The 23,251-nt window shown below is 46.2% G+C and overlaps 2 protein-coding genes across 3 annotated transcripts; one reads left to right on the plus strand and one right to left on the minus strand.

The window, feature by feature from the left end:
- Positions 1-1,871: 1,871 nt before the first annotated feature.
- On the minus strand, positions 1,872-6,643 carry lmbrd2b (LMBR1 domain containing 2b). Its single transcript, XM_083895560.1, has 18 exons — positions 6,522-6,643; positions 5,826-6,034; positions 5,626-5,738; positions 5,440-5,538; positions 5,159-5,326; positions 4,871-5,081; positions 4,713-4,787; positions 4,499-4,612; positions 4,220-4,403; positions 3,923-4,104; positions 3,633-3,766; positions 3,454-3,559; positions 3,171-3,268; positions 2,863-2,966; positions 2,728-2,774; positions 2,497-2,632; positions 2,280-2,406; positions 1,872-2,199 (listed from the first exon to the last, which is right to left on the minus strand). Exons 2-18 carry the CDS (start codon positions 5,997-5,999, stop codon positions 2,136-2,138), a joined length of 2,136 nt encoding a protein of 711 aa, XP_083751686.1. The 5' UTR covers positions 6,000-6,034; positions 6,522-6,643; the 3' UTR covers positions 1,872-2,135.
- Positions 6,644-11,025: 4,382 nt separating this feature from the next.
- mfhas1 (multifunctional ROCO family signaling regulator 1) lies at positions 11,026-22,692 on the plus strand. Of its 2 annotated transcripts, none has more exons than XM_083900175.1 (3): positions 11,026-14,486; positions 20,763-21,035; positions 22,042-22,692. In XM_083900175.1, the coding sequence occupies exons 1-2, from the start codon at positions 11,513-11,515 to the stop codon at positions 20,891-20,893; spliced, it is 3,105 nt and encodes a 1,034-aa protein (XP_083756301.1). In that variant the 5' UTR covers positions 11,026-11,512; the 3' UTR covers positions 20,894-21,035; positions 22,042-22,692. The 2 variants fall into 2 exon arrangements, with proteins under 2 accessions (XP_083756301.1, XP_083756302.1); XM_083900176.1 differs by having other exon boundaries at positions 20,763-21,016.
- The last annotated feature ends 559 nt before the right edge of the window (positions 22,693-23,251 follow it).

A 23,251-nucleotide genomic window follows, 5' to 3' on the forward strand; every position in this document is an offset into this window, starting at 1 on the left:
GGCTGTTCAACACTGAGATGAATGACACAGCTGAATCTGTAAAAAATCTTCGGCTCTGGCTTTGGTGAACGCTCTGCGCCATTTTCTGAACGGTTCCTCAGAAATGAAAGTGTGGAGAACCTGTAGAGCGGGTTTGGTTGCTGTGGTTCAGTCCAGTAGACGGATATCTGTGAGGCTGAGGAGGCAGAGCAGCACTGAGCCACAGCTCCAGATGTGCCTTGTTGTAGTGATATCATGTGACCAGGGCGTGTCTTACAGAGGAATGAAGTGCTGCCGGTTAATAATTGAAGAGTCCATCATCATCATCATCATCATCATCAGCTCGTAATGACAACATGGAACAGTCGTGAGAGTTTCTGATCACTTTTATTCACCCGCGTGACACTGGCAGCACATTCACCCACAGATTTGATACAGAATACTTCACAACTGTAAATCACGGGAATTTCAGATTGATTCTAGCTCCACAATCACAAGCAACATGTGACAATAAATATTGTAAAATAAATATTAATTAGAGAAAACAATCAGCGAGCGCCAAGGCCATTAAGATTTCCCACAGTGTCAATACTCGCCTAGATCTAGCAAGGTTAATCATTTTAAAAAAAAACTTGATCTAAGTCTGAATCAGCATCAAAATCTAACTGTTTTTTTTCCCCTTAAGGCCATAATCTACAATCTCAAAAACACAATTCTATCAAAAATCTGTCCTTTAGTTTTTGAGTTACTCACAGAAAGACAAACTTGGCCAAAAACATGACCTTTGCGGCGGAGGTCATTACTTCACGAGACGGTAACAGCTCATAAATTAAAAGTCACATCTCCCTCTACGTCGTTGATTAGACCATATAATACAGATATAATACATATGTACAGAGTGAGTGAGGAGAACCTGCAGTGAGCGCTAAATGCTAACGATATATACACCTACTACAAATCAAAGATGCTTAGTTTTTTCTTCTCTACCAATTATAATTCTGCGTGAGCGACTTTTAAACAGGTTAGGGTTGTGAATGTTAAACGTGCAGTTGCTGTTTTGGGCCACTGGGGCAAAGAACCCAAGGAACTATTCCAGATCCATTTAATCTTTAATTCAAGCCACTTTTCCCGCGGCAGGAGCTTTCACCAGAAACTAGGACTCTTTTTCCATGAATCTTATGCGTTTCCAACTTCGTGACCAAGGACGAAAAAGAACTTCCAAGTAAATGTTTATCCCCCACAGCTAGAACCGTGCTTAGGTCGTACAGTACTTTCTGAGCTTGCATTAAAAAACAAGCCATTCAGTCGTTGAATTCTGATTGCTACTAACGTTTACAGCAGTGTTAGCTATATGAAGCTCCTTCATGTTAACTGTTGTTTTATTGTGTGTAGCTTTATAACAATATAACCGTTTGCTCTGAACGCAACAGCGTTCTTTCACGTCATGTACGTCTCTGGTCTTATGCTTGGACGGCGTCAGGGACTCTTCGACGTGAGCTCATTGTTGTTAATCTTGTTTATCATTGTATGTTTACCACATATTTCACGTCCCGATTTTCGATTCCCGTCTTTACTGCGATACATAAAACTTGCTTTGCTAAACGGACAGAGTGTCTAGTTGTTGGAAATCAACACTTAATCGTCAGGAATCGTTTAGTTTCTGTTGAGAAGCTCCAGGGACTCTGGAAACGTGGCTTTACATGCTGAGGTGTAGCATAATATGGAAGAATATGGAAGGTAGGAGCAGGCTTCACATGAAATTCATCATCTTATTGAATGGACGATGGAATGATCAAGTTTAAAAAAAAAAAAAAAAAAAAAGGTTCTGGTCGTTCTGTTTACCTTCATGTTTTTATAGACGGATGAGACGAGCTTAAAACAGACACGTCCTCTGTAACAGGATCACATGACCTTCATAACATATAAAGTAATCAACATAAATAATCCTTCATTGTACCTCAGTGATGTGACAAACATGGCAGACATCATTTGGTGTTTTGCATGCTCGGGCTCCTGCCGCCGTGACACACGCAGCAGGAAATTTCACTGTTTGTGTTCCTTCACTGCTCTCACGTGTGACCAGTCTTAGTTAGGTGACCGTGGTGCATGCTGGGAGACGAGCAGATGGAGGAACGTGCGGTGCAGGTGGACGGCTGTTAGACGTCGTCAAATATCCGGCTGCGGGACGACGACATGGACAGGTAGCGTCCTCCCGCTTGTCTGTGGGACACAGATACAAGACACACCATCAGACCACATGTACAGCTGTGTTCTTTCCCACAGGAGGGCGCCATAGTTACCTGCCAGACTCGGAGTCCATGGCGTCGTCTGCCAGATTGTCAGCGCTGAAGTCTAAAGGCTCGGCGTCCTGCAGCAGCTCGATGCGGTCCCTCTCCGGTCGGCCGCCAGCGCGAGAATATTTCGCCTCTGTGGAAACAACAAGAGGTGGGTGGCGGTCAAAGTAAACATTAACCTTTGGTGAACAGCAGCAGTAATGTCTGTCGTCGCCTAACTCACGTCTGCCGCCACCACCGCCGTTGCCGCCGCCACTGGGGGGCACCGTGTCCGAGTAACTGGTCTCCTTCATCTCGTGACTGCCTCTGTTCCTCGCCGTGAAGTCTTCTCTGGGGTTTCCGTAACGTTCCTTCCACTCCTGCACAAACATGGAGTCATCAGCAGACAGAAGAGGACGAGACTGAAGAGAGTGGGAACGTCATAGCCGTCAAACCTGTGATGAAAGACACTCACCCTCCGTCTGCTCTCACCATCTTCGATCCGTTGCCGCTTCCGTTTCTCTGCAAAAAAGAAAGACAGAAACAGGTGAAGTGAGGGTCCACCACCACCTGCTCCCCGACAGCTGCAGCGCCACCTTGTGGGGCTCACCTCGTCGGATCAGCTCCTTCCCCTCGTCAATCAGGTCAGAGGTCATTTCACAGTCGCCCAGAAACTGCTGGAAGCCCAGAAGGTTCAGGCAGCGAGTTCCCAAACTGAGGAAGGAGGTCATCAAGTAAGCGAGTGCACAGAATCCACCAGTGTTTTACATTGAGTTTATTCACACAGAACTGTTGTTTTGGGAAACTTTTGAGGAAGTTGTGTTTCCGTGTGGATAAGAAAACACTCGATTAGATTGATAAGTTTGATAAGTATGTTTTAGAGCACCGAGCAGAGTCAACAGGTCAAACGAGTCTCACCTGAAGTAGGTGGCGATGCAAAGGATGACGATCAGCATCGGGTAGTAAATATAGAAGCCGTTAGCAATGAAGGACAAAACATGCATCGATCCCATGATCTGAAAAACAAGTCAGACAAAAAGTCCATGTTTTAATGTTAATTGACAGGTTTGTTCCCACGTGTGATGAATTCCAGCTCATGTTCCAAAAGAATTCAGAGTTTGATTGTAGATTGATGCTGCTTTCCTCTCCACAGCCACTGTGGGGCGCTGATAGTCAAGAGTGTTTTCTGTGGGGGACTTACCGAGGTGTAGGCGGTCTGCTCCTTCTGCTGGTGGGAGATGGCAGAGTCCATGTGAATCAAACCCAGGAAGTTGAGGCAGAGGGGAGGAGTCAGACGACAGAACAACCTGCCGTTCAGGAGAAAAGCATTATGCTCTGTTCCTCCATCAGAATTCATGAATTAAGACTCTCGTCACTCACATGCCGCTGAACTGGAGGCTGTAAGCGTCGGTCTGGTGGTGAGAGGCCAGGTAGTAGTAGTTAAAGACCCGGATGCGGAAAACGGTGGAGTAAACGCAGATGCACAGGAAGAAGATTGTAATGAAGCACGCCATCTGGTGGACAGAAGTGAAAAACCAGTTAGACGGTTAATTAAAAAGGTGTGTTCTTGAAATACCTTTTTCCCTAACATTTGCTAATGAGTTAATACAGTCAGATTCTCTCACAGCCTCATGATGTTTTGCGTGGACACTGAGGTCAGGACGTCTCACCTCGATGTACAGGTAGTTGTAGTCCCGTTCGGCTAGCTGAATGAAGACGGCGAACAGAGAGAGGACAGGCCGTGTGCTGAAGAAGGTGCACTCAGACCAGACCACGGCTACGCTGAACAGAGTCAGCATCACGGAGAGCAGACGATAGAACCAGCACTTCAGGAGACACTCCCAGTACCACTCTGCACACACACAAAAGTCATGGTGTCTCTTTCTGAGGATTCTGAGTGATCTATAGTTGCTGCATGAGCCTGATGTTTTACAACATGGAGTCTTGTAGGTGGCGCTCAGACCCACCTACAGTCGGCGTGTAGACGTATCTGCTGAACCAGCCCGAAGGCTCTGATGGCGGGAAGCTGTGGACAAACTGGTGGGCGGAACTGGTCTCGTTCTTTGCCACGTCTTCCAGGTGGATGGCCTGCTGCAGGAGCATCTGCCACTGCACACGAGTCCTGTTGTGTCTTTGGACAGCGTAGATCACCTGTACGTACACACACACATACACATTGCTCACTGTTATCAGGGTTTACACAGTAAAATGCCAGACTTTTTGTGGCTGAGGAGTAAAGGTCTGACCTGTTTATGAAGCTTCACCAGGCTCTTCTCGCTGGGATATGTGTTCTGTTTGTCATCAAAGTCCTCGTAATCATCCATGTTCCTGCCCATCTTGTCCTGGTAGTCTCCTGGGCACTGGGAGAGGGTGGGGTTGATTTAGATCAATCAGTGTGATGAGTAATGATCAAAAATGATCAATAATTATATACAGATACACACAGCATGTCCCTCTCACCTTTCTGAGGATGGTGTCGATGCACTTCCTCAGTGGATGGTTGTACTTGATGGACTCGCTGACTTTTCTCACTTCCTGCAGCAGAACACAGTACACAGTAAAAACACAAGCCAGGTCAGGTGAGGTCACCCTGACGCACTGCAGCCACCAGCACTCACCTCCATCACATCCTCCAGGTTCTCCTCCGCGTCCGCCTTCTCCGTCATCAGCTTGGACGCCTTGAAGTACGTCTTGATGAGCAGGTGTCCGTGTCGCGAGCCGTTCCAGTAGGAGCGGGGAATCTCCACCAGGCCGTAACCGAGCAGCAGAACCAGGAGGAACAGACCCCAGGTGTTTGCCGCCGTGATCCCGATGGTCTGCAGCTCGTACCTGAGTCCACACAGAATAATAATAACAATGTGTCTTCGTGTGCCCTGTGTGACCAGCAGAGGCAGCGTTGGACTCACCAGGACAGATGCCAGTTGGGGTTAACCGCCACGTATATGAGCAGAGAGCCGAAGATGAGCAGGTACGTGCCGTAGTAAATGGCGTTTTCTATGAGTGCTGTTTTGACTTTCCCGGTGATGGAGAATCCTCCGGAGCGAGCGTACGACTGCATGAAGGGCAGCAGCAGCCTGAAATCACACGGTCTCACTCAGTTCTTTAGAATTGTTGAATGTTTACACTGCGCAACGTTCTCGACAATGTATACAATCTCTAAACGCCCTCTGTACGTGCAGGTTCTGACCATGTGAGACACTGGGACGTCCAGTACACCACTCTCCAGAAGACGGGCATGATGCCATCAGGGATGTAGCTCCACGGTTTGTAGCATCGCTCCGCGACACTGTTAAAGAGAAGACGATGACATGATGACGTCTCTGTGTTAAATGTGTTCCAGGTGAAGCAGGAGTGAGCGAGCAGAGCCACTGACCTTTTCGTGGGTGTGGAGTTTAGGTTTGCTGTGGTGTGATTTAATGGTGACACGCTGGCAGCGGGAGCAGAAGAATGCTCTTCATGGTCAATCTTACACTGCTTGTAGATGGTCTGAAAGGACACATACACACACACACACACTCTCAGTGTCTGGGTACAGGTGTGCAGTGAGTGTCGTCTCCGTGTGTCAGTACTGACCGTGCTCACGTCCAGAGGTAAGATGAAGACGATTAGGAAGCAGAGGTACCAGGCCAGCAGCGTGCTAAACAGAACCATGCGCTGCTGCTTCCTGAAGTCGCCATAGCGATGTAGCAGGAAGAGCGCCAGGAAAAACACCACCACGATCTCGATACCAAGAGCGGCCCCACTCATCGCGCCGCGCCTCCACTCAGCAGCCTGACAGAAACCTGAACACAATGTGTATACAACAATGACAACATTAACAACAACTTGTTATTAAGAGTCCACACTCCTTTATGTGTGTGAGTAGAAATATCTGTTTTTGTGTGTAGTTACACACAGGTTAGTGCAGCTATTGTTGTTATGCCACTGCATTGAACTGCATTCATTTAAACAGCCTAAACATAACAATATCCATAACTAACCATAACCAAACAACAATTCACATCTTAGCACTGAAGTTAGCCTCATTGGGACCAGGTTTTAGTCCTAACAAGACTAGTATTTATACCAGAAAACGTCCAACAAACACAAAAACAAACACACACACACACACGTGCACGCGCGCCATGCACGCGCCCACATATATCGATCCACAGTCAGTCCGATGACGCAGATGTGAGCAGCTGTTCTCCGCTAAACAGTGACAGCTAGCCAACATAGCTTAGCTTAGCGCGGCTGCGGTGACAGCGCTTGTGTCGTTTTCGCCGTTACCGTGGTGACAGAGTCTTTGAGCTGTTGTCGTGCCCCAGGAGTGTGTGTGTCCGCCGCTCAGAGCTTTTCCTCCGCTGTCTGTCCATCCACAGCCCCGCGTCTCTCGCTCTTCGTCTCTGCGGCTAGCCGAGCAGCTACACTCACTTCCGGCTTGTGTGCCAGCGTCGACGGTCAGAGCACAGACGGTGACGTCACTGGCACTACGCCTGCGCAGCTCGCGTGGGCCGCTCCCAATATATTATATATATATTATTATTTTATTGGAAAAAAACAGTGTACCAAATAAAAGCAGGGGAACATTAAAGACGTGGCAATCAAAATGTAATAGTTGTAATGAAACAAACACTACATCACAGCAACATAGAATATATCTATATCTAATTTGAATATGTTGGATAAAATTCTTGTCAAAAAAGCAGGCTCCATTTTCCACCCCAAAAAACACAAAATAAACAGGTAAACATTTCCCAAGGAGGTGCTCAGTCACAACTTAGTTAATAAACGACATAATTAGTCAATATCAACCAACAATTCAACAAAAAATCTCACAAACGCAGACAGAAGATCCCAAGATGGCTGCCACTCACGTCAATGGTAAGAAAATCCTGTTTACTGCATTTCTATGTTATATATTTCACATTAAGTCGCTTGTACACATAATATCGTAGAGTGTTTATTTTGTATATGTCATCTATACTCTGAAACAAAGCCTCCCTGTGTCATGCTAGTTCTGTTCTTCTTTGGTGTGTTTTTTTTTACGGCAGTTAGCATCTGTAATGTTGCATCTTTGCCACAGGTTTTTATTGTTATGTTGTGTTCCATTTATTTTGGAACTCAGAAGTCGGAGCTGGGAGTGATGTCATCGCGTTCAGGGGTGAAAATATGGACGCAAACACATCACAGGCTAGCCACTGTTAGCAATACCAGTCAATAACAACGTTCTTTGCGGTATTTGGTGTACACAAACAGCATAGAAACAGTATTAAACAGTACAACACTATATCTGTATGGACAAAAGTATTTCAGCCACACCTAGAGTATTGAATTCAGGCTTTTTAATCAGGCTTTGGGCTCAGACCCTTATCTCCAATGAAATATTGGAAATTCAGCCTCAGTGGAGTCATATACTACAACCCAACTTCAAAAAACCTGACCTATACCCTTTAAAATGAGCAAAACTCAAATGTGACTTGGTTCAGTTTATGAATCAGCAATGAACTAGTGGATGAAATGTAAACGCCGACTCCTCTGCATTTCTGTCCAACACATGAAAAACATGTTTTTTTGTCCACTTCCTGAAGATGGAAGTCAAAACGACAGGATCTTGTGATGGTGACGTTGTTTTATGAGGTGAACACTCAGCACATTTGGAGACATTCCATGAGGTTGGTGTTGTTGTTTTGACAGTAGTTGGCATCAATCATTCTTCTTTTTGTAATCATTTCCAGCAGGGTGTACAAGTGAAAGGTGCAATGCTGCCCTCTACAGTTTGAAGTGCTGTATCACAGCTCTTGTCCCAGACTCTCTGCGGACCAAAAGCTAAGCATGGAGCCTCAAGATGAGTATGTGTAGGTCGTGTCTTACATGACTATCTCCTCATCACAGAGTCCTGGATGATCATCTCTGACTTGATCCTTTGAAGTGACATCGTGATGTCACTTATTCCAGAAACCCAGAATAAATCATTCATGTAACATATTACTGAAGCCAACTGCTGTGAAACAGACAAAGAAAGAAACAATCATTTAAAACGTTGTCAGTGAAAGAGTAAAAACAAGAGCTTTCACTCATTTCTTCACAGCTCTGTGGACCCAGACCTGGACTCTGTGGACCCAGACCTGGACCCAGACCTGGACTCTGTGGACCCAGACCTGGACTCTGTGGACTCTGTGGACCCAGACCTGGACTCTGTGGACCCAGACCTGGACCCTGCTCCTGGACACATGTCCGACGACCGGTCACCAAACCAAGACGAGCCTCTGCCTCCGAGCCAGAGCTCACCGATTTTACTGCGCCGTCGTCCCAGACGAGGCCCAGACTGTGTCTCTGAAAACAGGTTGAGTAACTATGTCAGAGGTTTCCTCCAAAACAGGCCCTCGTGGTCTGTGCAGACAGACCGAGTCGCCTCCATGATACAAGGTCTCTGTGTTATAGTCCACAGATCGGCCTGTGCGCTCAGTGGTGTAGTCCAAAAATCGGCCGCTGCTCTCTGCGGCGTCGTCCAAACGTCAGCGTCGTCTCTTTATCGCGTGGTCTTCAGACCGGTCAATAGTCTCGTGAATGAAGTCCACAGGTTCTCGGTAGACGTGGTTTTCCAGCAGCCACTGGACAGAGTGTTACAGGCTGCAGCGACAGTCATCCTGGTCTTCTACATCTTACCGCTGTTCTTCTACCTGTACAGATTCATCCAAATGTTTTTCCTTCCTTTAGGAATCCTGCTCGTGATCAGAGATTACGAACAGAGATGAACAAGGCTCCCTTGACACAGTCATTCACATGAGACACAGCTTTAGTGTGAACACTGACTCATAGCTTAGTTTCCCATCTTGCTCTTCATATTTATTATTATTACCTCTATTATCACGTACTTCTCCCACAGTTTGGGGATGATTTACATCATAATTTACCTCATAGTTGTTGAAATTTCATTATATATTATTATATTCATTATACTAAGAAACAGCAGAACCATACAATTAAACAGAATTAGCCAATGATCCAAATCTGTTGTTAAATCCAGTTTGGATTTCTGTACAATTTTATTGCTATAGATCTGTCTTATATATATTTATTTATTTATTCTATTGTCATTTTCTCTTGGATTCTCTTTGGATCGGTTCAGCAACATTTCTTCTTTTTGTCTCTCAAAGCACTTTTGTGTTTTAATGACGCCTCACATCAGGGGAACCACAACGGTGAGTATTTTTTCACTCCCACTCTCTGAGTTTCAATAATAAACTAACTATCCATGAAATTCTGCTGTTTGCATATTATTTTTCCACAATGCAGTCAGTCAGTGTGTTCACATGAGCACATATGGTCAGTAGATGGTGCTGTGTTCATGGGTCATTAAACTTTCATGTTCAACGTCAATGATGAGTCTGCAAAAACAACACTGTTCTCCTTTTTTTCCTCAGTATTACGTATTTAGCTATGGAAGCTAAATATGTGTGTTTATGCACAGCCTTTTGAAACGTTTTATAACGAACGGTGACTGCTCTCATCTGCCTTTTATCAATCTTCAGTGTGAACATTCTCCAGCTTTCCCCACTGCATTTTCAGTCGGTGAGAAAACCATATTTTTCCCTGTTCACCTCCCAGTGGTGCTGCTGTAAACCTGGAGAAGCTGCAGACTGTGAATGATGAGGCGTTCAAGGTCCTGCAGGATCAACATTTCACACAAGCCTGAAATAAAAATGTCACTTTATATGGAAGTATATGGAATTTTTGGTTTGTTGTGTATATAGTGTTTTACACTGTTTTTTGTACTGTTTTGTCAACACGGGTATCTTGACCACATGTATACACTAGTGCTGTCACACGTTAACGGCGTCAACGTTAGCGCAAGACGCGTTTCCATGACGACAGACTGGAAAAAAACGCCCGTGACGTCATGTTTACGTGACTCCGGATTGTTCAAATGCGTCTCTAAAGTAACGCTAAACTTTAAAAACAGACGCACACATATGCATTTCACAGCTACGCTAGTTATTTGTAGCGATGCTCTTTTCCGTTAAATAAGCAGAACGCTCCAGTTCGACTGTAGGCGCGCTAACGGCGCTAAAAGGAGCTAATGCAGCTAACGGAGCAATACATGTTAATGTTGTATATAGTGTTTTTTTTGTACTGTTTTGTTACGTTAACGCGTTTCCATGATGACTGACCGGAAAAAGACGTCGCCTGACGTCATGTTTACGTGACTCCGGATTGTTAAAGTAACGCTAAACTTTAAAAACAGAGGCACACATACGCAGTACACAGGTACGCTAGTTATTTGTAGCGCTGCTCTTTTCGTTTAATAGACAGAATGCTCCAGTTGTAGGCGTGCTAAAGGCGCTAAAAGGAGCTAATGCAGCTAACGGAGCAATACATGTTAATATTGTATATAGTGTCTTTTGTACTGTTTTGTTACGTTAACGAACGCACGATGCGTTTCCATGACGACTGACCGGAAAAAAAACGTCGCATGACGTCATGTTTACGTGACTCAGGATTGTTAAAGTAACGCTAAACTTTAAAAACAGAGGCACAGGTACGCTGCTCTTTACGTTTAATAAACAGACGCATCTTTTTCCGGTCAGTCGTCATGGAAACGTGTCATGCGTTAACCTTTTGCACAGCACTAGCATACAGTGAGTCGCTGCATGTTCAACAAGCAGATGAACATGTGTACCTAATAAAGTGGTCACTTTGTCTAGACACCATTGTGGTGATTTTATTTCGGGGTGTGGTTGAGGCACCAATTTGCAATCCCACCCAAAGCACTAAAAATGCTATAACCGGCCCTGTAGTTAAATCTCTGCATGCATATGCAGCTCCCTCCTCCCCTCCCTGTCTCTCCCACACACACTCTCAGCATTAGCGGGAAGGAGGGGGGGGGGGACAGACGGGGAAGGAGTGTGACGCAGTGAGCCTTCACTTCCACTCTCCTGCAGGAAGAAGCCAGCGCGGCTCGAGGAGCTCAGCGAGAGACAGAGGAGAGGAAAAAGTCGCAGATTGACGCGAACAAAGTCGCTCCAGAGGACGAACTCCGGCCGCGATGAGGACGCAGCATCAGGGCAGAGACCTCCCACGGGACCGGAACCCCGATCTGGACTGAAACGTGGAAGCCGAAGCCGCGGCGGGGTTGTTTTCATTGTGAGGAGGAGGAGGATGTGCGCGCGGACACACACGCTCCTCCTGCTTCCAGAGAAAAGCGCGATCACTTCCCGACACTGCGCCGCGATGCGCTCTGCGTGACCCTGCCCGAGCCACCATGGCTGCTCTGATCCATGAAAACTCTCCATGAAAACAAAGAGGACGAGGAGGAGGAGGCGGAGGGGGGGTCCGGCTACCGCTGCGCCATGGAGGACAACAAGCTGAGAACGGCCAGGATGTGGAGGGATGCCGCCCTCCGCTCCAGGAAGCTGCGGAGCAACCTGCGCCAGCTCACCCTCTGCTCCAAAAACAACCAGATCACTCTACCGGAGGACATTGCCGAGGTAGAGGCGCTCAATCTGGGCAACAACTCTCTGCAGGAGCTGCCTGCAGGGCTGGGATCCACCCTCAACAACCTGCGCATCCTCGTCCTCCGCAGGAACAAGTTCACCACCGTGCCCTGGGCGGTGTTTGAGCTGGGGCAGCTGGTGGAGCTCGACATGAGCCACAACTGCCTCAGGAGCCTCCCTGACAGCGTCGGGCAGCTAAGGGGGCTGAAGAAGCTCTGCGTCAGTCACAACAAAATCCAGAGTCTTCCAGCTCAGATTGGAGCACTGCAGAGTCTGGAGGAACTGGACATCAGCTTCAATGACCTGCACAACCTCCCCGGCTCCTTCTCTGGGCTCACCAGGCTGCGCACTTTGGATGCGGACCACAACAAGCTCAACCAGTTCCCTGCTGAGATCCTGGCCCTCGGTGAGCTGGAGGAGCTCGACTGCTCCGGGAACAAGTTTGAGGTGTTGCCAGCAGACGTCATGAAGCTGCGGTCCATAAAGATCCTGTGGCTCAGTAGCCTCCACATATCGACCTTACCCGACTCCTTCTGCCACTTGAACAACCTGGAGAGTCTGATGCTGGACGGGAACAACCTCACAGCACTGCCCACGTCTTTTGGAAACCTGCAGAGACTCAAGATGCTCAATCTGTCCTCAAATGAGTTTGAGAACTTCCCACAAGTTATTTTAAGCATCACGTGCTTAGAGGAACTCTATCTGAGCAGAAACAAACTGACTCATGTACCCGAGGACATCGGTCAGTTGGTGACACTGGTGAACCTGTGGCTGGACAATAACAACATCACGTACCTGCCGGACTCGGTCGTGCAGCTAGAGAACCTGGAGGAGCTGGTGTTGCAGGGTAACCAAATAGCCATACTCCCAGACGACTTTGGAAAGTTGTCAAAAGTCAACATATGGAAGGTGAAAGACAACCCTCTCATCCAGCCTCCGTATGAAGTCTGCATGAAGGGGATCCCGTACATCGCTGCCTACCAAAAGGAGCTCGCTCACTCGCAGCTCGCCATGAAGCCACGACTGAAGCTGGTCCTGATTGGAATGAAAAACGCCGGGAAGTCCTGGCTGAGGCAGAGCGTGGTGGGCGGACGACGCGAGGCGAAAGGAACCCAGGGAAACAAGGGGATCGAGGTCACACACTGGGTGGCAGATGCTGACCGCTGCCTCACGTTTCTGGTGTACGATCTGTCAGGGAAGTCAAACTATGACCTCGTCAAACCGTTTTTCCTCTCCCCCGGTGCTCTCTACGTCCTCGTGGTCAATTTGAAAACGTATTTGCCCAAGAACTTCTACGCCCACGTCGGATATTTCCTCCACCTCCTCGGCGCCAAAGTCCCCCATGCTGTCGTGTGCTTGGTGGGCACTCACGCAGACCAGTGTGGCGCCGAGGAGCTGGAGCTGAAAGGTCTGGACATCCACAGACAGATTGGCCTGCAGGAGAAGAGTGACGTCCAGAGCCTGAGGAACCTGTCCCTGGAGGTGGACCAGGCGCTGGAGCAGGGCTACGGCGTCCGCACTTCCAGCCCGCACGTGCTCTTCTACGGCGTCTTGGACAGGAACTTGAGGCGAAGGAAAGCGCAGCTGCAGTTCATGCTGAACCACCGACTGCAGATACTGTCCCCCGTTCTGAAGGTGAGCTGCACAGAGGCGCAGACGAACATTCAGAGGCTGCGGGAGAAGCTGATGTCTGTAGCGGACCAAAGGGAGATCTTTCCTAACCTCCACCGCGTGCTGCCAAAGTCCTGGCAGATGCTGGAGGAGCTGCACTTTAAACCCAAAGACTTATGGCTGTCGTGGTGGGACTCCGCCCGTCTGGGTCTCCAGGCCGGGCTCACGGAGGACCGGCTGCAGAGCGCCTTGTCTTACCTGCACGAGAGCGGGAAGCTGCTGTACTTCGAGGACAGCGTCACGCTGAAGGAGTACGTGTTTCACAACCTCCCGCAGTTCATCGCCATCCTAAATGTGTTCTTCCACAGGGACGAGTCCACACTGTTGGACCGGCTCTTATCTGAGGGCGAGAGGGGGGACAAGGGGAGGGTGGGTCTGGTTATGGAGAACGAGAAAGGAGAAGACCTCAGGGTGACGCACCTTCAGCACCACGTGGAGGGCTTCCTCCAACATGGCCTCCTGCCCTCAAACGTCATCCGCCTGCTGCTGAGACCGCTCATCCAGACCCAGCAGGACCTCCACCTCATCATGGAGCTGCTGGAGAAAATGGGCATCTGCTACTGTGTCAACAAACCCCGCAGCAAACCTCTGAACGGCGCCACGGCGTGGTACAAGTTCCCCAGCTACGTCAGCAGAGAGGAGCCAGAGATGGAGCCCGAAGCAGGCGCCGGATCTCAGCCTCAGTGTCACTTCTTCTCCGTGGAGCAGCTGCACATCCAGTACACTTTCCCCTTCCTGTTTCCTCCCGGGCTGTTCGCTCGCTTCAGCGTGCAGATCAACAGCCACGTGGTGCAGCGGTCGGACGGCAGGCGCCAGATCCTCGCCTATCGAGGCAAAGTTCCCGTGGTGATCAGCCACCGCTCTGCCAAAGGGCAGCAGCAGCAGCAGCAGCAGCAGGTGGCGGAGACTCTGTCCATCACCAGCCACGCCTCGCTGCCCAACATCTGGACTGCGTGGCAGGCCGTGACTCCGCTGGTGGAGGAGCTGAACCTACTGCTGCAGGAGTGGCCCGGCCTGCTGTACTCTGTGCACATCCTCTGCTCCAAGTGCCTGAAAAGAGGGTCACCGAATCCACACGCTTTTCCAGGTATGTACTCTTTAATCCTCAGGATGTGACCACATAATCACCATGGTCACCAGGAACACAAAGATTACTTTGAAGAGCATAACTCAAAAAATGTAAGGGCAGATTTTGATCGTGATCCAGATAAGCATTCAGTATATAGAATAACAAGGTTAACCTTGTGAGATGTGGGAAACTGAGAGGCCTTAGAGCAGAAGTCTGAGTGCTCTCTGTAATTCTTTAATCATTGATTTATCCGTCACTTATCTTCTGGATTTATTGATTAGACGTTTGGTCTGTAAAGTGTCCACCAGTGTCTTCCCTGAACCTCATTATGATGAAATGTCTCGAATAATTGATTTAAAATACTCAGTTAGTCATTGCAGGCTTTGTCTTATGACGTTTAATCCAACGACAAAATCGTAAATGATCATGTTTATTATAATATAATATGTTTAATGTGAGGAGTGGTGCGTTGTATTCTTGGTATCTGGTCACATGGCTGATCAATAGACATTAAGCCGAGTGATGTCATCTGTTGTAACAGATGAACGTGCCTTTTGTGTTGAGATTAAATTAACGTGTATGTGTGTGTGTGTGTGTGATGGATGAGGTGGTTGTCATGGCAGTGAGAGTGACCTGGTTTTTATTGTTCAGACATATACAGTCATATACAAAAGCCTGTGTGTGTGTGTGCACGAGCGTGGCTGTAAGTGAGTCTGATAAGAGAGAACTCTTTCTTCTCCTATCAGGAAAACAACCCGTGGAGGGATTTCCTCCCTGAGTCATGTGATTGGTTTAAAAGAAGGAAGCGGCGTCAGGAAACACACGAAGGAGACGGGGTTGGGGTGGGATTTTAACAAAGAGACGATTCACGTTATCTACGGCCTGAGATACGGAGGATTTGAGTCGGAACACGTCTGCCTGTGGGGGGAAAACAGATCGTAACCTCTTGACAAAACTTATAAATCGGTTGTTTGCAAACCTCTCACTCTGCTAAATCAGAGTTTGAGTGTCTGATTGTGTTTTGCTCTGATTTACCTCACTTTCACAAACTCACCAAATGAGGAAGCTGCAGGGACTACAGATGAAAAATAGCCTCTTGGCTAATTCTGGCGCATTTACAGCAATGTTATTAATGTGTACTGTCCCTGTTGTCAAATAAACATATTATTATTATTATTATTCTGATTCTTAGGGTCACGATTCGATTTAACTGATTCGATTCATGCGATTCTCGATTCAAAAATTGATACAATGCATAGTGTGTTAAGGCAAATTATGGCATCAAAACAATACAGATTGTATAAGATTATGTGATCACACAAAGGCAAACTTAAGACAAAAGTTAACATTTATTCATTTAAAACAAATAAAAACTTACTTACTGTACACAAATAACACAAACTGGTGTTTTATGTGGTTTTTCAAAATAGAAACTTAAATCGATTTTTTCCCCCACCCCTACTAAAAGCAGCCTGTCTCTTGTCTTTGGTGTGTGTCCACATACATCTGTAAAGAGACCTCTGCAGTATTTCCTGCAGCCTTTTTTTGGCCGTGGTATTTCTGGCTCCACAGAGTTCGAGGCGACCGAACGCTCGCGCTCCTTTTAGAACCGCGATCCCTGTAAGTGATCCTCGTCGTCCAAGTTGTTGGACAGTCAACAGCCTCCTCGGCTTTACAGCGCTTGACAGGTCGCCCTAAAATTAGTGCGCCGCAGAAATAGTTTCTGCTTGATCCGGGGTCAGTGAGGTTCATCTGCCACGGAGAACATGAGCTGAGACGGAGCTTAATTATCCGTTCGATGTTTGATCTTAAAGGCCCGTTTATACTCGACGCTAAAGCCGGAGAAGCAGCTCTACACTGCCCCCTGAAACTGAAACATAGCCATACAAACGCAAAAGACACACAGACGTATATATGTGTAGGGTAGTGATGGAGATGTTTAGGGCGCAAAGTAGACAAAAATGGACATTCTCAACATTAAACTACTCTTCTTTTTTCTTTTTTTTACCCAGAACTGTGTCAAAATGTAAAAATAACATTCAAAATCCTAAGAACTTAAACCTGTAAGTTTGGAAATCAGTTAGCTGTTAGCTAAAGAGAGCAGAGCATTAGCTATTAGCTTAGAGAAAAGAGGGGCAGAATTAACTTGGTGTTATGAGAGTGTGAGTGTAATGCTACGACTGACAAGGCAGACGGCATTAATTATTTTTAAGCCATTAATTAAGTTTTAATTTGTAAACTGATGTTTGTTGACAATTATTTATGTTGAGCTACTGTTAGCGGGGTCGTACCTTAATGCTGTTTGCCTCGTATGAGTAGTGTTATGCTAGCTGTGTTAATACAGTCAGTAGCATTACATTACACTCACTGAGTGCTGTGCTAACAGCTAACTCTTCTCCGAGCTCACTAACTCGGTTCTGTGAGCTAACAGCTAACACCGAGTTAATTCTACCCCTCTTTTCTCTAAGCTAACAGCTAATGCTCTGCTCTCTTTAGCTAACAGCAAACTCTGATTTCCAAACTTACAGGTTTAAGTTCTTAGGATATCAACAGTTTTTTGACACAGTTTTGGCAACAACAAAAAAATTGCATATGCAGCATACGACCCATTTATACTCCATTGTTGTCTATTTTGCGCCCTAAACAGCTCCATCACTACCCTAACCTATGTTCCCAGTCACATACAAAGCGGGGAACATTGGTACGGTCCCCTGTTAGCACATGTAGCATCATCGTCACTGCATCTAGCTGCTGTTTTTATTGAATTGGAATATGCATGAAGCTATAGCTGCTCACTCAGCTGCAGCGAGGCTCCACTTTCACTCTGGATCAGCTGCTCAGTCTGACTCGTCTTAATCCAGTGATGGGATAAGACTGGATTAAAGCCAGTCACAGATTCAGCAGCACTGTCACAGCACCACGTCCGTCCCGCAGGACCGTATCTATGTTCCCCGCTTTGTATGTGACCGGGGAACATAGGACCCTTTCTCAAACCCTAATCCTAACCCTACCCTTTTTCAAAAAAAAGGGTCCTATGTTCCCCTGTCACATGCAAAGTGGACCTTTTTTGGGAAAAACGGGGAACATAGGACCCGGGGAACATATGTACGACCCCCCGTCCCGCTGCCTGTCCCTCAGGTGTCCACAGATCACAAGTAATACATCATTTATATTGATCATGCGATGATAAACGATAATGTCACTGGATTTCAGATGCGTGAGACTTGCGCTGATGTCGTGTTGAACCGTGGAAAGATGTGAACGTCGGCCAAAGGAAAAATACCAGTGAGCCCAGCAGTTCATCCTCTGCCCATAGAAGCTTTGTGCAGCAGCTGAATGCTGGGAAATGACTTGACCTCCGTCGGCTGCCAAACACAACACAGCCCAGTTTTTTCCTCCCCGTTTGTAGTCGACCACATTTATTTAGTGATGATTTGCAGTAAAAATCTGGATTTGCATCGGAGTGGACGGCAGTTAAAATATTCATCAGGCGGATTCTGCAGAGCAGAGCTTTAATGCATCACGCAGCGAAACCGTCATTTATGCACAAAACCGTTTTCCAACCAAAGATCAAAGGTCAACCTCGGGCTCTTTAAACAGACCGAATACTTCTATTCGCTGCCTTCGCTGCAGTGAGAAGCTGAGGTTTGGTGATTTATGAATCTGTTCAAACACGTCTGCCTCGCCCACGCCGCTCAACGCCCTGCTCGCCGCTTGTTAGCGCCTTTTATGAGAATCAACGCGTTTGTGCTGCTGAGTAATATGGTGGAGGGGAGGGTGAGCGTCCTGTTACATCATCGCCCTGCCGTAATCCTGCGGCGTTATTATCTCAGACACATGTGACTGACCACTCTTGTATGTGTGTGTTAGTGTGTGTGTTTGTGTAATTTGTTGGGATTAGACTCGTTAGTGAAGCGCTGATCTCAACTGCGGGGACATCCGCTGCATCAAAACAAGTGCTCCCACTTTGTCCTGTTAGGCAAACAGGAAGTCTAAGGGGCGTCGTGTCGTCCCTGCCAGCTCAGGTGGAAACAGATCTGAGGTCTGAGATCATCGCTCACTGTGAGATCTTCAGACACTGATCTCAGACCGACTCATGTTTGCTCTGTGGTGGTGAGTTCACTGCCTGTCGGTGCAGTCACTGATTTAAGGAGATTAGGCTTATTTCAGTCACGGTATGTGCGACTGATTCTGCTCCATCGCTGGGATTCACAGAAGAGTTGAAGAAGCAGCCGAGCTCAGCGTTTTTGTATTTTACAGCTGACGAACAGAAACGGACTCACCTTCATCTTGGTCTAATGACAGACGTGAACATTACACAGTTCTAGCATGACTCTACTCTTTTTTTTAGTACCTGCTCTGGCGACGTTGACAGATTTGTCAGAGAGTGTTGTCACTGGAAGAGTCATGAGCTAAATCGCGACCACGTTCACTAGTATTTCACTTCCGTCTGCGCAGGAAGTACTGAACGATTCTGTTGACGTTTTGATGAACTGATTCTAGTGATTCAGTTACATCAAAAAACAACTGCTTTAGCCGGGAAATTAGCTAGAACTGTATAACGGAGAATCGCCATAACAAAATTATCCGCCCGTCCATCCATCTTATCCTCGACATGAGGGTCATGGGGGGGAGCTGTTCCAATCTCAGTTGACATAGAGCGATAGGCGGGGTCACACTCAAACAACCGTCCATTGTCAATTTAGAGCAGGGGTCTCAAACTGGCGGCCCGGGGGCCACATGCGGCCCCCCAATCGATTCCATGCGGCCCCCCCACTTAATATCATGTTATAATGAAAACATGGTCCACGACCTCAGCGTCTTTTAAACACAGTGTGTAGCTGATACAATATAATATATGTTTGCTAGCAATGTTTTAATAACAGTAATAATAAGATATTTGGTCATAATTATCACATTTTTAAATGTATTATATAAAAACATTCAATTACACATATAAATACACTTGTTAGGGCCTAAGCCACGAATGGCAGCGGCCCCCGAAACGGCTCCTGGTATGAATTTTAATTACAGTTTAAATAATTTAAAGTAAATGTCAGGTTTTTATATATTAATACATTCATTTTTGCATCATAAATAGTATTATTAAGTATCCGTGTGATAGTGTGAACAGTTGTTTTTTTCCCACTTTGTGTTCTCTAGGCCTGCCCCCTCCTAAACACAATAGATGCTCATTGGCCCCCCAGGTCATTTGAGTTTGAGAGCCCTGATTTAGAGTGTCCGATTTGCCGAATCCCAAAATCTGCATGTTTTTGGACTGTGGGAGGAAACTGGAGAACCCGGAGAAAACCCACAAACACTTGTTGTGACCGGGTCAGGAACCCGGGTCTTCTTGCTGCTAAGACAAGAGTGCTAACCACTACACCTCGGGGCCCCATAAAGGCTTGGGCCGGCCCTGTGCATAGTAATAATCATCTGCATGATTCGACTTTATTTATTGACTTATCTAGAGGAAACTTAAGTAAGAAAAACAAACGAACAACTTGTGAAATCCAGAAACAAGAGGAGTGAGTTTCCTGGAGAACAGAAAGTTCTGCTGCTTCCTTTTAAGGCTGCGCATGAGTGGGTGAGGAAGAGGAGGAGGAGGAGGAGGAGGAGGAGGAGGAGGAGGACCAGCGGGCAGGAATGTAAATGGTCAATGTACCTGCTGCTGGTGTTTGATCAGTGTGTTTGTGTGTGTGTGTGGATGTGGGTCAGAGTGTGACCCCTCTCAGTTGGTATGGGGGGGGGAGCAGCAGGACAGGGAGGAGCCATCATTGACCTACTTGAGGACACACATGCAGATATTTGGAGCCGTTGGTTGGAAACGCTCCGAAATCCCACAGCTGTGAAAGCACCGTCGCCTCCTTATATGGAGCTGCGTTCACTTTTATTACAAGTGTAAACACGATCTGACCGCTCCATCTACCTCACGCTCTTGTTATTCTGTTTTTTTTTTTTTTTTAATTCAATAAACCTCAATCGTGTGGATTAGACTTCCATGCTCCATATAATCTGCTAGTCTGGGATTATGAAGGGGGACAATCTGTGGACAGAAAGTCGGCTTTGAGAGGGGTCTGGACTCAGAAGTAGACCAGTCCAAACGGCACTGCAGTAAAGTCACTCTCTGTCTGTCTCGGTGTGGAAACGCTGCCACCTAGTGGATGATTCGTGAATCTGCACTTGATTCAACCTGTGCGCCTGACTCAGCATAATATCACATCTTAATCCAGTGACTCCGCGTCCAACAGGTGACTCATCACCTTCTCTAACTGGTGACTTGTTGTGTTGCAGGAGAGCTGCTGACTCAGCCGCGTCCCGAGGGCCTGACTGAGATCGTGTGTCCGAAGAACGGCTCGGAGCGCGTCCACGTGGCTCTGGTTTACCCGCCCACGCCCACCGTGGTCAGCCCCTGTCTCAAGTGACTCCGCCCCCCGACCCCCCCCCCCCCCCACCCTCCCACCTCCACGTCATCCACCTCCGACCCCTCATCACCTTTCACCCCTGTGGCTACTGAGTCTCACCGAGCTGAACCTGAACGCAGCACGGTGCGTAACTGCGTCAGCTGTAAGTAACGACATCAACAACAACAACAGCAGATTTTTACAATTATCTATTTATAAAAGTTTGTAAACTAAATAGCTAAATAAAAAATGCAAGCGATATTGATAAAAACCAACAAAAAAACAGGCTGGTTTTGAAGTATTTACAATGAAATCACTTTACTTTGATAAAAATGGATCTGCTATATTTAGCCTCTTTCCCATCAGCCTTCTGGTCTAAGCCCCTCCCCCTAAAAACACTGGAAATAATGTATTTTTGTAGCATTTTATGGTAACATCAGTTATGTTTTTGTAATTTTTAGTCACATTAGTTCATCGTCTTGTTCCTCTGTATCTAAATAGGAAGGATTCACATTCAAAACAGTAGTTAGCAACTGGTGGCCCGTGGGCCAAAAGTGGCCCGACAGCGTCAGTTATTCGGTCCCGGATCTGATGATTTGTGTATCTTCACACCAGAAATACAATTTCATACAGAAATCAAGGCCTTTATTTTGAAAAAATATGAGATTATGTTTCTAGAATTTACAATAAACTGTTTGGTTTGAACAATAAAAATGCCCGTAAAATAACTATTAGCATATGTTCGGCTTAAAGAAGACGCAGTAATTCTCAAAATTTTTAATGACGCACAGCAATCATCAACAGTACTAAAATGGAAATATTGTCATCTTTGTACAAGATTGGAGAGTTTAGATTAGATTAGATTAGATTAGATCTCACAATGACCAAACACAACCAAAGGGAACAAAGTGGAGAGAGGAAACTCAGAGATGTGCAGCATCTGCCTAGACCGGTTGGGGTGAAACGAAAATAGGGGAGATAACATAATATATGTTCAAATAAATCCAACAAGACAAAGGGGGACGTTTACCAACAGCAGATTAAAAAACTAAATAAAACAACAATAAAACACAAACAATAAGTAATGATATACCATTATAGCGCCCTCTGCCCACGTAACTCGCCTTTATTGAAACGACTGTGACCTGATGCTTGTGTTTGTCTTCCAGGTTGTTCGGCCATGTTTGTGACGTCTCCGCCCTCTCACACACACACACACACACACACTGAGGACAGCAGGACAGGAGACGTGTGGACGACCTTTTTTAACACGTGGACACAAATGTGCGACAAACTCAAACTGCTTTACGACTTCTCCTCCGTAATCGTCGCGTTTCATGAGCGAAAACCAGGAGGAGACGAAACCTGCTGCAGAGACACGACGGACACGGACTGACTCGTCCTCCGATTATTGATGAATTATTTATTATGGTCTGACAGGCCTCACTGCTCACAGTCTTTCTTCTTCTTCTTCTTCTTCTTCTTCTTAACCTGTGTCTTCATCAGATTTTTAAAACATAAAGTTCACTTTATTAAAGATATCAAACTAAATTAATCTGAATTATTTATCAAACAATCACCAGAGGAGATGTCTTTGTGACTCACCTCTGCCGGAGCGAGACGGTGTCTCCCCCTGCTGGTCAGTCGAGCTGCAGCTTAATCGTTCGTTTTGACCCTTTTTATGCCACGGATGTTGGAGCTCAGTGGGACATAATCTGTAATAATCTGTGTCTCCGACTCGCACGAGATTCTTTTTCTATGCGTTCTCTTCTCCTCCGCTGTTGAACCCTGATGTAAATAATATCTTTATTTTTCTATGTCCTCCATGATTTACAGTGTGTGTTGTTGACGCACACAGAGAACCTTTTTTTACAGTGTGTAGCAGGTTTTGAACAGGAAATACCAAATAAAACAAATAAACGACAACAGCTGGCTTTAATATGTGTCTGCAAAGAGTCTGTTTTTTTTATTTGTCACTTTATCATGTATCGTAATAAATTAATAATGGTGAATTTACATGATTGTGGTAATTGTGAATGGGGGGAAATCATAAATAAGCCAAGCAAGAGGGAGCCTGCACTTCTCCATTGTGGTTTATAATGATATTATTATAAGGAATCTTGAATTTCCACTAAAAATCTGCAAAATGTCTGACCAAAATGAGCTTAGAAGACATTTTAAGGGTTATTTTTTAATAATTATTTCTATAATTGATATGGCACGCCCACAAAACACTGGAGGTTACGTTTGGTAACGCAATTTTTTTTTTTTAATGTAACATTAATATAATTTAATTAATTTCAAAGCTCATTTGTTTTCTTTGTATCTGTAGACTTTCAGGAAAATGTGCATAAATATCTGTTTTATCCTTAATTTTGA

This window comes from Microchirus variegatus (genome assembly GCF_963457635.1).
Source record: "Microchirus variegatus genome assembly, chromosome: 1".
Lineage (NCBI taxonomy): Eukaryota > Metazoa > Chordata > Actinopteri > Pleuronectiformes > Soleidae > Microchirus > Microchirus variegatus.